At 36.6% G+C, this 15,410-nt stretch overlaps 3 protein-coding genes and 1 non-coding gene across 8 annotated transcripts in view; 3 read left to right on the top strand and 1 right to left on the bottom strand.

Moving 5' to 3' along the window:
• The first annotated feature begins 3,046 nt into the window (after nt 1-3,046).
• Nucleotides 3,047-5,204, top strand: rpl39 (ribosomal protein L39). Its single transcript, XM_056472669.1, has 3 exons — nt 3,047-3,135; nt 3,339-3,442; nt 4,991-5,204. The coding sequence occupies exons 1-3, from the start codon at nt 3,133-3,135 to the stop codon at nt 5,037-5,039; spliced, it is 156 nt and encodes a 51-aa protein (XP_056328644.1). The 5' UTR covers nt 3,047-3,132; the 3' UTR covers nt 5,040-5,204.
• Nucleotides 3,542-3,675, top strand: LOC130241281 (small nucleolar RNA SNORA69). Its single transcript, XR_008838848.1, has one exon. It is a non-coding gene; the product is annotated as a small nucleolar RNA SNORA69 (small nucleolar RNA).
• On the bottom strand, nt 5,087-7,527 carry sowahd (sosondowah ankyrin repeat domain family d). Its single transcript, XM_056472667.1, has 2 exons — nt 7,279-7,527; nt 5,087-6,850 (listed from the first exon to the last, which is right to left on the bottom strand). The coding sequence occupies exon 2, from the start codon at nt 6,752-6,754 to the stop codon at nt 5,684-5,686; it is 1,071 nt and encodes a 356-aa protein (XP_056328642.1). The 5' UTR covers nt 6,755-6,850; nt 7,279-7,527; the 3' UTR covers nt 5,087-5,683.
• A 1,236-nt stretch (nt 7,528-8,763) lies between these two features.
• septin6 (septin 6) overlaps nt 8,764-15,410 on the top strand; it is a 29,507-nt gene continuing 22,860 nt past the window's right edge. For all 5 annotated transcript variants that reach the window (XR_008838746.1, XM_056471653.1, XM_056471651.1 and 2 more), the window contains exons 1-2: nt 8,764-8,853; nt 11,004-11,118. Coding sequence is in view for 4 of the 5 variants with exons in the window: in XM_056471653.1 (XP_056327628.1) it covers nt 8,809-8,853; nt 11,004-11,118 (160 nt within the window). In the remaining variant the exon portion in view is untranslated. The remainder of the gene's footprint in view (nt 8,854-11,003; nt 11,119-15,410) is intronic.

Below are 15,410 nucleotides of genomic sequence, written 5' to 3'. Positions count from 1 at the left end.
AACACATGTCTAAACTAGAACTACAACTGACAGCTAGATTTCCCAGGAGAAACCACATGTAATTTGCAGGGCAATTCTGATGAAGTTACATATAACATTTTTCAAAAACCTAATTTATTTACTTTATCAAGAGTTTTAATACTCTGGAGAGAAATTAAGGTATATTTGTAACAACTAATTTGTTGGACCATTTTAATATTACTAACCAAATGCATTCAATTTTATGAAGATGTAGGCTACTACAGTGAACTCTGGGACAAATGAATTATAAAATGAATATTCTGTTTGATTTGCAAACTCATCTGAAAACAACAAACCAGAAGAATGAAAACGGAGAAACATTATAATGCGAGAGCTCAACTACAAAACGTGGTTGTTTTAAGCCTGTTGTTCTGAAGGCTTCTTTGCTCAACAACCTAAGTCACTTATAACAATTCATAACATCTCATCATACACTGTAAATAATGTCTGTTAATTAATAATAACAGTTCCTGTATTTTGTGATTCACAAGTGTTTCTGTTTATTCACAGTTGTGAATTGCAAAATGGGATGTTGATCTCTGCTCTGTTGACTTGATGTTGAAAATTTAACACTAGAGTTAAACAAAGTGACCTTTATTGACATTTTAGTAGTTTGAGATAATTTAATGTATAAGAAATAAATAATACAGAGAAGAGAAGTCTGTAAAATAACAGAAAATGTCCTGACAGCTTATTACCAGGTTTTTGTAGCGTAATTTCCAACACCAATACAGATGATAGATCACTTCAAACTAGTTAAAATGTCAATAAAAGTAAAATCTTCAAACCTTTCAACGTCAAAAACTTTTGGGGGAAAGATCCAGGTCCAATAATGCAATTCAAGCATCAATAAATGAACAAAAAACAATCACAAAATATGGAGAACTGCCAATTTACAGACTTTTTACTGTGTTGCCTGAATATTGGATGTTAACAGCACTGTACCAGTGTTTGTGTGTAATAAAAACAAATATCTGTTTTTTATAGTCACGTTTCTGTAAGATATAAGAGTAAAGACACATTCATGAGGCAGTGACTGAAATAATAAATAATTTTAATGTATATATTATTATTTATTCATTTTCTTTTCAGCTTAGTCCCTTTATTAATCTGGGGTTACCACGGCGGAATAAACCGCCAACTTATCCAGCATGTTTTAAGCATGGAGGATGCCCTTCCAGCTGCAACCCATCACTGAGAAACACCCATGCACTCTCATTCACACACATACACCACGGACAATTTAGCTTACCCATTTCACCTATACCATATGTCTTTGAGCTTGTGGGGAGCACCCGGAGGAAACCCATGCCAGCACAGGGAGAACATGCAAACTCCACACAGAAACTACCCACTACTTTTTTTTTAATTGACCATAAGTTAAAGTATAAACCATTATTCATAATAATATTCATTATGCATATTCATAATTTAATACATCTAATGTTAGTGTTGATATAAGTGTTGGGCGTGAGGGTCTTAAGTAGTAGAAATGATTCCATGAAAGCTTTCGGGCATTTCTGCTCCTCATGAAATGAAGAGACTTTACGAAGATCTTCAGATTATTTCTCCATCCAATAAAGTAGGGTTTCACCTTTACAAATTTGCATCTATGAATGAAGTGTTTGACTAGAATGATGAGGATATTGTAGTGTCTGCATGATTTAATGACATAAATTGTAGAAGACACAAAAACTTACATATACGGATTTGCCTATGCTTACAAAAACAGCTATTAGCAATGAGAAGAAACATAAAAGGCGACAGAGAGTTCGAAGAAGACAAGGACACTGTACTAAAGTGGGTCAATTTTCTGCTGACCACAAAAGGAAGAAATGGTCCAGATGACACTTCTGACCATCTAATACAATCAGAAGCTGGAAGAAGCCTGGGAGTGTTATCTTCAGAAAAAGATATTCTTTGCCAACTAGGAACTATGAGCAGTGGCGCAGTAGGTAGTGCTGTCGCCTCACAGCAAGAAGGTCACTGGTTCGAGCCTCGGCTAGGTCAGTTGGTGTTTCTATGTGGAGTTTGCATGTTCTCCCTGCGTTCGCGTGGGTTACCTCCGGGTGCCGGTTTCCCCCCCACAGTCCAAAGACATGCGGTACAGCTGCATTGGGTAGGCTTAATTGTCCATAGCGTATGTATGTGTGTGAATGAGTGTGTATGGGTTTCCCAGTGATGGGTTGCGGCTGGAAGGGCATCCGCGGATTAAAACATATGCTGGATAAGTTGGCGGTCAGGGGTGTAGCAACCGGGGGGGACCCGTCCCCCTCACTTTTAGAGACAGACCATTTAGAAACAGGTGATTAATAATTATATGAACATATGATCACATACAGCCGTCCCCCACTTTTAAAATATCCGCTACGCCCCTGTTGGCGGTTCATTCCACTGTGGGACCCCAGATTAATAAAGGGACTAAGCCGAAAAGAAAATGAATGATTGATGTTTTTATTTAAGTGGGATTTAAAAAAGGGATTTATTCTATGTATTAACAGATAATCTCAAGTATGTCAAACATTGATAGCTTAAAACATTAAAGACACACCTGCATTCAAGGCTTGAATACTGTATAATAGGCTGGAGCATACAGACCATCAGCACGCTAAACTGACTTCTGTATACTGAATGTCTTAGGCCCTATATTCTCGACAGAGGATAAAGTAAAGGATTTTGTTTTGTTATTGTAAACCCATCAAGATACCTTGTATGGTAAGGTATGAATCTAATTTATTCCTTGAACAACATTACAATAGATGGTACTAAACAAAACTCTAGCTAAGAAATATAGCCAAGAGAGGATTCTGGTTTCTTTAATTAGGGTATTAAATAAAGGCATCCAGCACAATATTCACCAAAAAACGTCTAGGTCAAAAATATACCATCTTTGATTGAGACCACAGTTATAGAGTATTTTTGTATCTTATATTTTGCAAAATGCCAGAGGACGTCCGCATCGCGTAGTGTCCTGTGCTGTTGGAGCCACTGTGTGCCGCTGTGTTGTAAAGCCGCTCCTCGGCCAGTGACTCGGATATACAGCGCCAGCATTTCCCATGGTTCCTCCTCTTCGACTACCGCCATAGTGGTGAACGGATTGCGATCTCCGAAATGGTGAGTGATAATCTTATAACATCGTTAGTTAAGTAGATATTTCGCCTCATATCAGTCTATTTTTGTGTATCAGATAAAGGTTTCAGTTGATGGAACTGAATATTTGTCAGATTAATGTTTGATGGAGAATGAAACAGCTCGCGGAGTGACTAACTTCAGCCATTGCAGATTGTGTGACGCTTTTCTCTACATGTGTGCTTCAGGCGTCGCACAAGACCTTCAGGATCAAACGCTTCCTCGCCAAGAAGCAGAAGCAGAACAGGCCGATCCCACAGTGGATTAGGATGAAAACTGGCAATAAGATCAGGTATGTTGAGGTGTTGTGTAGCGGTAATGTTAGCTGAAGCCGCTGCACTGATCACTGTTAAAGCAACCAGAGTCAGTGCTTGTGTTCAGCGGCTACATGAAAGCAGGACGCAATTACAGTGCTAAATTCTTTTGTGGGAGTACTGCCATTATCCTGCTGAGAGCATCTTCTGCTGTAGAGTCATGATTACTGTCATCTCTGTATGATCAGTGAACGCTCTGCTGTGGAGACATATGTGTTGTGTGTGTATTGGGAAATTATATGCATTTACGTTAGCATTGTTAGCTTATCAGTCTTTTTAAGGGGATTATTTGTCCAAAACTGATAATTGTCACTTACTCGCCCTCAGGTGTTTCCAAACCATTGTGTTTGGAAACCTGTAACACTTGACTTCTGTAGTAGTAGTTATTCGTACTGTGGAAGTCAGTGGTTACTGTTTTTCAGCCATTGAAATGTCATATTTTGTATTCAGAAACTCAAAGCTTTGCAACTGAATTAATAGTGAGTATTTATTTTGTCAAACTCCGTTTCTGGAGGGCTACAGCTCTGCACAGTTTAGTTTCAACCCTGATTAAACACCTGATCAAACTGAGTCCTTAAGGCTTGTTTGAAACCTACAGGTAAGTATGTTGAAGCAGGGTTGGAGGTAAACTGTGCAAAGCTGTGGCCCTCCAGGAACTGGATTTGACACCTGTGGTTTAAACCATCCATTTAAATCTGTAGTTTACCCCCTCAAAAACATGTCATTTACCCACCCTCAAACTGAAACTCTGTAGGTAACCATAGAATTTAATAGTACCGAAGAAATATTAAAGTCAATGGTATAAGCTTTTTTGCTAATGTGCTTTAAAGATTTGCATCTTTATTCCGCACAAAAGAGATATTATTGCAAAAACTTGAGTACATGACATGGCATTGTTTTAGGGAACTTTTAAATGCGAGTGTTTATAAACTGTGGAATAGGAAAGTGGTTAAATTCAATTGAAATTAACCCACAATGATATTAAAGATCAATTAAATGGGTTATAAGTGACTTTGGTATGTCCAAATTTATTAAAGTAATTCAATTTAAATAGATTAAAATTAACTAATTAATAAATTCAGTAAAATGAATGTACAATGATTAAAGTATGGCATAAGTGAACTTCCCTCAAGTATAAATTGTTCATGCAAAAATGTACACATTGGATTTGGATTTACTAAATTAAGTGGTTGTGAATTTTACACAAATTAAGTGGAACCTTGCTAAATTTGTTTAAATTCAACAAATTATTTGCAATTTTTTTGGCTGACTTTTTTTATTTTTGTAGTGTATGTACATATTTACATGTTTATAATAGTGTCTGTTTCACAAAATCCTCCACAACCTTGAAGTTTATGGATCTAAATGTAGAGATTAATTGAATATAGTAATTACTAGACCTCACTTTGTGCTCTAATGCAGGCTTTCCTTGCCTGTGCTCTTTACCAAAAACAAGATTCCAGTCTTAATTGATTTCTAATGGTACTTGTCTGTGTGATGCTTTATCTTCGCTAATCTCTATGCAGATACAACTCTAAGAGGAGACACTGGAGAAGGACCAAGCTGGGCTTGTAAACCAATGTTTACTTCAGCATCCCCCTCCATCTGTTCCCTGCCAGGACCACCAACTCATCCAGAGCTGGAGAGAAGCCATGCTATCTGGAACAGCAGTCTCTCTTTTGTACAGATATTCTGGTTATGTCCTTGCTAAACAATAAACGATTTGTCATCGAACCAGAATTACGTGCATCCTTCTCTTTTGTGAAATGGCAAATGTCAGAGTTTACATTCTCCATTGAGTGGTTCTGCAAAAAAAAAAAAATCTTACACAAATGTAATACTTTGTTTTGCTTATCTTTTTAGCTTTAATTTTAAAACCCCTGGTGGCACAGGAATTCACCAACCAGATTTGCGATGGGCTTTCTCGTTAGTAGAAAATATAAACCGGAAAGAATGGTTTTTAAAGTGATGCCAGCTGTGTTCTGTGCCATTATCAGTATAATGTAGACTGCTAACCTATTGAAAACTTGGTTATCTTTATGGTTCGTGTTTTTGATGTGACTTAAGGCAAACAAGTGTCTGCAGTATTGCAGTCTTGGTTTATTAAAAACTGAATCATAATGCACAACACTATTATTAAGTCAAATATTTGCCAGTCTCACCAAGTTAATTATAATTAATACACCAAGTATTGATCAACAAGCATTATATTTGAAGTCTCAGATCTTTTCAATCAGTCCAACACTGTACAACAACCTCTTGAATGATGTGAATCTCTGGCGTGTGATTCCTCCTGAACCGTCCACCTCTGCTTTATTTTCTTGAACATGTTCTTCAACTGACTGTGCTTGATTTGCACTGTTATTCACATTCAAGTGTCCTACAGTGTGTTGTTCATCCCAGGCTCCCAAAAGCTCCTTCATTTCTCTTGGTGCTCTTTCCTTGAGATATTGCCATGCCCTTTTCCCATTGTAGTCCATGACGTCTATGTTGGCACTGAATGCACCAACTAAAACCTTAACCACCATGTACTGCTCGTGCATGGCAGCCACATGAAGAGCAGTCATACCTCCACTGCCCCTCAGATTGACGTTCACTGACAGACCCTGCTTTTCAACATGCCGGAGAAGCTGAAGCAGTGTCTCGTCCCTACCGTTTTTGGCCAACCAATGAAGAGCCGTAAATCCACTGATAAAGTCTTTTCTGCTCAGTAAACTAGGATCTTCAGCCAGAAACTCTAGCATGGTGTCATAATTTCCATCCACAGCAGAAAGCATCCACGCGTGCTCCATGGGGTCCAAAGCCCACAGCGCATAGCCGCTGTTCAGGGTGTCGCCATACGCTGCGCTTTCCTCCTCTTCTGAAGATTTGTGTTTGGATGATAAAATACTTGAAAATCCAGATCTGTTATTCAGAAATAACTCCTTTAGATACTTCTTTCGCATAGCGGGGGTGAGGGAGCCTTTCTCCGAAGCATCCACTGACAGTTTCCGGGAGGCGCCCGGCTCGCAGCCCTCCGGCGGTTTGTGGAGCCTGGATCTGCGCGAGGAGGAGGTGGCGCTGGACGCGGGGGACAGCGACCGAGGACCATGCCTGGACAGCCGCTCTTCCAGATGTGCACGGAACTGGCTTGCTATTCTGTTTTTGGGGGAGTCCGAGTTGCTTGCGTTGTTTCCTGAGGCGTTTGTTTCTTCTCTTGGTTCTTTCGAGGGCAGTGCCTCTGCTCCCAGAGGGGCATTAAAATGTCCCTCATTAGAACTGATGGCCCCGTTGCCGTTCCCCTCAAACATACTGGCGGATCCCCGGGAAGTTATTTACTTAGATAAGATCCAAATTGAAGAGGATTACATAACCAGAGTAAAACCATCTTCCTTGTCTTCAGTTCTCTATAAATGTCCAGATTTGGGTGGAGAAGAAATAAATGTATCAAGTTTAAATCATAACAGATAACTCGTATTTATTCTGAATAAAATTAAGATTTAAAGTAGGCTATTACAATTTATCCTGGACCTAAATTTAATAATAAAAAAGAAATCGATGTAGCCTAGTTTTCTCTTGGGGGTAAAAAGAAGCTTCCTTGTTTGTGTTCCTCTTTTGATTTTTGCTTTTAAAACAAAACATTCACTCTAAACTAACGTCTATTTTACATATTAGCCTACTTTTTCATTTTTAACCTTTTAATATAGTTTAGCCTTTGTTGTTTACGTTTTTACTTTTAATTAAAATGTGTATAAATAAATTACATCCTTCTTGTTAACGTATAATATTTGAGAATCTAACATTAGATTGATTGATGAATATAAGTGAATCTAACCTGTATCTCAGGTAAATCATCCGTTGATCGTGTGTTCGTCACACAGTTCGTCTAGATAGCCTATATTCTTCCCTCGTCCTGGTAAATCTTTCTGTTTTGACATAGCTCGGCCAATGTTGCGGTTTATGGACTTTTTAACGCTTGGTTAAACGGCAAGTGCTTCAGAGAAGCAAAAGTTGTGCTGGCTAACCGAAACTATTCGTGTGTGTTCTTCCTCAGTAACTATTTCTGACGTCCCTCCCCTTGATAAAGTCTAAAGCTCAAATACTACTGACTAAATCAACACTTGTCTTCATGCCCACAACACTGGCCACTAATGGTTGATGAAACCGAGAAGGAAGTTATAAACTTGTTTTGTTTAACAAACCTATGCAAAATGCAATAGGCCTACAATCATAGGACGTTCTTTGCAAATTGTCAGTTTTAGTAGCCAAAACACCTTCAAAAAATAAAGATTAATGTTTGTACAAAAATTAAAATGTGTGGTTTAAGGATTTAACAAACTTATTATAGGTAGAAAAATACTAAAATTATGTTAGCGTTAGGCTAGCACAAGTTTAACTGAATAATAGTAACTTAAAATACTCTGTGGATTATTAGAATAAATAAGTACATTTTACTTAAAAAACAGATCTGACCAACTTAAAACAAGTTGAAATTTGAAAAATTTGAGTTGATGTTACTTGAAAGTTTAAGTTGAGAACATGCATGCAAAGTCTAATAGGAAAAACTAAAATAAAAGGAACCTGTTTAGGCATAAAAACAACAATTCGAGACTCGTGAGTAGAAGATATAATCAACACTTAGGCCATATTGTTGCTGTCTTTTATTTCTAAGTTGCCATATTTGTTTTAATTCTCAAAATACACCAAAAATCTATTTTGTTTTCTCAGAATTAACATTTTCTGTTTTCTTTCTATGTTTAAAAGTACTCTGGTCCTCTAACAATATATGTCTGTTGTACATTTATATAGGCCAAGTGCATTAGACTAGCTAGGATTCATCATATTATTAACGTTTTGTTGTTTTGATTACTTCTGTTGTTTCTGTTCTGTCATTTGGATAAACGCGTATAGTAGTGAATAATATTTAAATTATATTTGGAAGTACTTATTTTAGACTACAAACAAGGCCTACCTTGCATATCTACATTAATACATTTAATGCTTATAAAAAAAAAACTCAATATTACACTATTCAGCATCCTTTAACTGTAGTTAAACCACGAGTTAGACCTGTAGAAATGTACGTTTTTAGCGGTTGAGCTGAAGACAGTACCATTTAATAAAATGGGGGTCATATTCTGACTAAATGGTTTGACTATCACATGTTTTCTGAGAGCAGTAATAGTCAAACAAGTATATTTAGGCAAACTTTAACGTTTACATATAAAATAACGTGTCACAACTGTGCTATTGCAAAATTAACAGAAGCTGTCATGGGGTCAGTGATGAATGGTACAGTCCATCGTATGTGAGTAGTCGCTGTAGCTTCTGCTTGCGTGCTGCTGCAGTTTCCTGTGAAGGTTTGATGCAGGAGAGAACCATGGCGGCCACTGAGATAGCTCGACAAGCGGTAAGAGCGCTCTTTTGTTACAAAGACGTGTCTTCGGATTAACGTTACCAAACTAGATTGACGAATATTAATCAGCCATTTTGGATGGAGCGAAATATAGTAGAACCCAACAGGTTTCGCTTTTCATTTATTCGTTAGTAATGGCCCATTATCCACAAACTGGTCAATTATGTCTTATTATAAACAGCTGCCGTTTGTGTACACGATTAGAATGGATAAGCACATTTGTTGCTCATTTTGAAACGGCATTGGCTTACCCATTTAGCTTTTGGGGGGGATAGATTGATGTTGAGGGCCAACAATAACTGGCGAACGTAACGGTTTGAAGTCTCTACGACCGATGTATCTTCTAAACCAACGATAAAATACGCTCACATAATTACGCATTAACGTATACTATTCCAGAATTCATTTAATTCGAGTGCGTTTAATAAAGCTATAATTAATTGCATTACCATCCTTGTGTCTCAGAACGATGGGCGTTGTCTATCATTAAATATTTCGTGCACATGTCAGAAACTGACATCTAAACCAGTTTCAGATGTATTTTGTAGCAGTCTGTGCATTTGACGTCTCTAATGTATGTACGCATCTAGCATAGGCAGCAGACACGGGGCTGAGTTCAAAAGCTGATAGGTATGATAAACGACGTATAAATCAGTCTTTAGTAGAGAAACCAAGCATCTGAACCAGTGTTTTCTGGTTACAGGGCAGACAGTGGGGTGTTTCAGTCATGATGGCCCCCCCTTTGGACTCCTTACAGTTGTCTGGTTTGGGAATGTTGCACATGTGGGTCAGATTGTGACAGTTTGTTCAGTCAATAAGATGCTCTCAGTTTGTCTTCTCTCAGTTGCCTGTTTTTTTATTTAATGAGCAATGCAATTAGTTGATGTTTGACAGTTACATCTATTTTTGTTATTGGTACAACTGACATAAAAATGTTTGCTGTTGAATAAATGTTTACTATTCATTTCAGTTTATCTTAAACGGATGGTTCATCTAAAACCGCAAAAGTTCTGGTTATTTGCTCAGCTTTAGACCATCCAAGATGTAGGTGACTCTTATATTTCAGTAAAACATTTAGGAAGTTTTTAAACTAAAATCGTGGTCCTTGGTGATTCATAAAATGCAAGTCAGTGATTACAACGCTGTGAGAGCAAAAATAAAAAGGCCCATGAGATAAACTAAATTAAGCTTGATCACCAAACTCTTGTGAATTCACTCAGGAGTCTTTGTTGGGGTTGCTAAAAAAATAATCTCTTTCAGTTTCTTGCATTACTAAGGATTTGCTTTATATTAATTCAGTGTATAGCCAGGAGCCATGGGTGTTTATTTTATATATAGATTGTAGTTTTTTGCTTTCATAACAGTGGTAGCTGTTAACTTTCATTATATGATGCACAGAGGGCCGCATTTAGAAATAATTTTTAATGTTCTGCTGAAGAAAAAAAGTTGCCTACATATGTGATGACCTAAGTGTAAGTAAATTAAGAGGGAAATTAAAATTGAGTGAGCTATCGCTTTAATGAAATGTTTCCATTTGCATAATGAATTTTTTTTTTTTACATTAGACCTTTTCTGACTGAATGCTCGCCCTTCTTTTATTATTCTAGCAGAAATCCACTGATTTGGCACATTCACTGTGCTCCTCGGATAGGCCACACATATGCGAACACCCACACACCAAAGGATATGCTGTAAATGCGGGCAGACAGCCTTTCCTGTCAGAGTTTTTGCAGACCAGGTGTGAACAATGGCAGAGGAAGTGCTGGAGTGCAATATGGCTTAAAATTTGACATTTATGTTTAATTATTTACAACCGTTTTGCTACACAGGTATCTTACAGGTTACTTGATAAAGGAAACATTGGTCTGCAACTACAGATGGTTTACGTGTCTGTTTGCCTGAATGTGGTTTCAAGAGTTGAGATCAGACAGGAAAGAGGAAGTGCACAGAGCAGAAACTTAGAGATCTATACTTCAGTATTACAAATTGTGCTGGGTTTGTTTCAGATATTTTTTTTGCATCCTTATTAATGCATACAAAGACTTTTTTGCATTGCTATGAATTAGAAACTATTAAACGGATCGTTTATGTTAAAAGTTGTCCTGCTTGTTTCATTTATATGCTTTTCTTTTGTTGTATTTTAGGGAGAGGGTGCACGTGCCGTCCCACTCTCTGGTCATGTTGGCTTCGACAGCATGCCGGACCAGCTGGTCAACAAGTCCGTCAACCATGGTTTCTGCTTCAATATCCTCTGTGTGGGTGAGTGTGTCATGTGGGAGCTCCTTTTTACTTGGGGCAAAACTAACCATTTGCTTCAGTCTATGTCACACCACTCCACTGCAAACACATACTGATTTTGTCCTGTGACCCACTTACTAAATACTGGTGCACTGATGGAGAGCAGTTGCAGGAACTTGAGATTGGATTTCAAACCATTCCTTATGTAGAGTTGGTCTTGAAAATTGTACATTAGGAATCAATTTTTTTCCTTCTGAAGCAGTTAATAAAAATAATCTTTAAAAAAATATATTTTATTGTTTATTATTGGTTTTGATAATGCTGGTGTTACGCCAGTCACGCAATTAAATGCATCTTTTAGGGAAAATTACAGAAGCTGAAAAGGTTAAACATGATACGAGTTTAAACGTATATGCAAATAAAAAAAGCTGTAACAAATTGAAAAAACATCTTCAACACACACACACATTCTTACAGCGTATGCAAATACAGAAACAAACTGCAAATAGGGTACAACACAACAGCAGTGTTTCTTCTAGGATTTTTTTTTCCAACTGTGGTGGCAGACCTTTTACACAGATCTTCCAACTACCTATAACGCTATTTTAATGACAAATGTCGTGAGCGCAGTATCACAAGTCGGAATCGCATTCATGTGTTATGAGCATGCAAATTTCTTGGCTTGCGTGCTGATTTTCTCTGTTCTTGCACGCCCTGAAATAAACGTTACTCAATCGCAAATTGTCTCGTGTGCTCTCAAATAAACGCTGCTGAAGTGTGATTTAGTGTGTTTATGTAACGGGTATGTCTCCAACATTTATTAGATTTGCTAGAAATATTTATGAATGTCTCCAATAGACCCACAGAACGCCATTAATGCGTCCTGAAGTGAAGTGAAATTGGCCGAAAACTCCAGCAAGATAAAGTGATTGTATGCAAAACCATAGACCTTTTTCTATAAGTAAAGTATTATTATGGAAACTCTTCATCATAACTAAAAGCTACTTCGTGTTTGCTGGCCTCACGCATCGCGCTGCCCTGTCAGTCAGTCAGCCAGCATGTAACCTTAAAGAGTTAAACAAAGTTCGCTCCGTTATAGTTCACTTACATTTTAATACGTTTTGGTGCGATTATAACTCTCTATAAGAAAAGAAACCGCAACAACTGGAGGTTTTGAATAAGAAGCTGTAATGTAGCTGTGGCAGGAATGAATTTTGGTGTGCCGCCCCACCATGAAAGAATAAATGAGTGGAAACCATACAACAGACCCATTGGTATTGTCGGTATAACATGCCGTTTAAAAAAAACAACATTTCATTAACTGTTAAGTTTGCTATTCTTCAGATAATTAGGCTTAAAATTACACAAACAACAAGTAACCATGTGACCGGGACATTATAATTGACCAAAAAAGTGGACTTCCTGGTTCACGGTTCGTCACTTTTTGGGGTCCCCTAACATCTTTTTGTTGCGGTTTGTGCTATTTGCAGCTTGTTTCTGTATTTGCATGTGTTGTAAGAATTTGCATGGTCGTGTGTTGTCAAGTTGGAGATGTTTTCTCAATTTGTTAGTATTTTTATATTTGAATGTTTTGTTTGTTTTTTTTTTATAACTTGCAGCATCTTTGATCTCTCTTGACCACCATCGAAAACAGTTTTGCCCCCTTGTGTTGTATTGATAAAGTTGTTGTGGGAGTTAGTCAACGTTTAAAGTGGATCATAACCTTTCATCAAAGTTATCCTAAATCTGTTGAACAACAACTATTTTTTTGTCTTTGGACAATTTTGATAAACTTTTTTTGATTTGATCCACTTCTTATGGACAACATAAAAAGTCTATTGTATATATTATGCTTTATCATTAATTTAGTGGTGTCAAAAAGTAAAGGGTTTACAGTAATAATATTCCTAATTTATATACAGAAACCTGAATAACAGCATCGTGTCAGTGAATTTCAGATGGCGTTTTTTATTGGACCAGCACTGGTGTCTTTGTATTTCAACTCAGAGTTGTTTAATTTTGGGGTGTAATTGGTGTAACACGTATGCCAAAGAGGATGATATTCATAAAAAGCCTCAAAGCATTCTGGGTAATCTAATGTGGTGAGAGGAAGAGGAAGTAGGCCGTACACAAGGCAAAGATATATGTGCAATAATGTGGGCTACACCTGCATCTCAGTAACTATGCATAAACTAACTCGCCATTTAAAGGGATATTCACTCACTAATAAAAAAAAAATACTTATTTACAAAAACATATTTATTTACTTTTATTTTAGTTTATTTTTTTGTTGAGCTCATAAGATATTTAGAAGAATGTTGTAAACCAGTAAACGTTGACATCCATAGAAGGAAAAGGTTGTTCTATTCAAAATGTCATCTTGTGTGTTCAGCAGAAGAAACTCAAACAGATGTTACGAGTCAATGATAACTTAAAAAAAAATTTGTTTAGATTTGTGGGTGAACTTTAAATGGTGACATGATAGTGAAAAGCATTCTCATAGCTTAAACAGCAGGTCATGGTGCAAACAAGTAACAAAGTCATGCTCTGCTATTTGATTTGTATTGCAGGTGCTGTTTTTTTGATTGTGTACATTTTATTGCAATCATTTGAGTTGTTCAAATAGATAAATTACCATAAAAAGTAGCAGTAGATTTCTTTTTATTAGATTTTTTAACATGACAAACTGCAAAATTATACATGCACACAATGATATTCTCTCACTTGTCATATTGCATTACATCATGGTCACAACTTTAACCACATTGAAGCCTCTTGACTTGATATATAAACAAGCAATTCAAATTATGGACTTAAAGCCAATGTGAAGACGTGATTGTGAGGTGTTATGTAAACACAACCTTTTTAGTTTTATTACATTTAATTTATCTTGAATTGGTTTTTAAATTTATTCAATATTTAAGATTTAATCAGTAGGCATCAATCATCTAACAGAGTCACACACACAACTGCTAATGGTGACTGTCTAGTGCCAAAGTGTAAGATCTCTTTTTGTCAATCTGTTTTCTCTGTTGAGGGAACTAAATTGTAGTATGATTTACCTGTTAGCCTAAAATTCTAAAGTAATATAAATATTTTTAGTAGTGTTCTTAAAAAGTGGTTAAAAACAAAATGGCAGTGTTTGCACAGATAGTCTACTGTTAGTTTGTTTGATCATATCTCCTTGGCTTTTGTCTTATATATTTTATTTTCATTTCATATCAAGCCTTCTGTGGACCGGTGTTGAGAATTAGCAAGTCTGCTAAAACACTTAAACAGATGCATTTGGTTGTCCAGTGTAATTGTGATGTCCGTGTCAAATTAATAAATGATTAAATAAATAGTAAAAATCTGTACTGTTGTTTTATTTTTGCTTGGTTAATTATTAGTATTAGTTTAAATATTTATAGACACTTGGATTGGAGATTATATATTCTTTTATAAATAATAAAAAATGTAATCCACAATGTAATCTGTAATCTACAGAATTTATTCGCCTCGCATTTGATCCACATTAATTTAGTTTCAAGCTGCTTATGCATGAATATACAAATGATTGTCTTTGAATTAACAAAATGGCTAAAGAGAGATTTTATAGTAACCTGCGTAACACACTGGGGAAAATGTCTAGAAACAATTTTTACTCAGAAATACAGGTGATACACTATCTTTGTTTTATTTACAACTTTATGAAGCTCTCTCCCTTGTAAGAAATCGTATATCAATAATTTCAAAAATGCAAGTCGACTCTTGTTCTTGTACCTGCAGTGCTGTCTATTCGTCGTGCTTTGTTTTACTTTGCAGTTTAAATTATTTATTTACCGTCATTGTTTCAGATTCTTTGTTAGCAGCATGCACTAAAGTTTATGGCATCTGTCAGAGCTTTTATCCCAATTTAGCCAAGCCTCTGAGGAAGAAAGAATAAAGAACGCTCTCGAAACTAAAGTGAATTTGGCAAAGGACTGTTGTCAAGCAGGCTTTTCTCTCCTCTCTTCATTCTTGATCATTGTGCAAGTTCAGGTTTAATGAATACTAAACGCTTTGGCATGCTGTAAATATCACGCAGTGTGTATCAGAAGAAGTGATTTAATTCATGTAACCATCAGCTTGAATTGACTTATGAGGAAGAGATGATCAGTGTGTGTCGCCTTTTAATTCAGTCTAGTGATTTTCATACCTTGTGATATTCGGGGTGAGAAGTCATCTGTTTAATTTTAGGTCTCAGACGAGGCCTTTTGGTCTGTAGTAGGGCTGTACAATATGATTATATACACTTACTGGCCACTTTATTAGTTACACCTAAGTAGTACCGG

This window comes from Danio aesculapii, chromosome 14 (assembly GCF_903798145.1).
Source record: "Danio aesculapii chromosome 14, fDanAes4.1, whole genome shotgun sequence".
NCBI classification, from domain to species: domain Eukaryota; kingdom Metazoa; phylum Chordata; class Actinopteri; order Cypriniformes; family Danionidae; genus Danio; species Danio aesculapii.
This window is presented reverse-complemented; position numbering and strand designations above follow the sequence as displayed.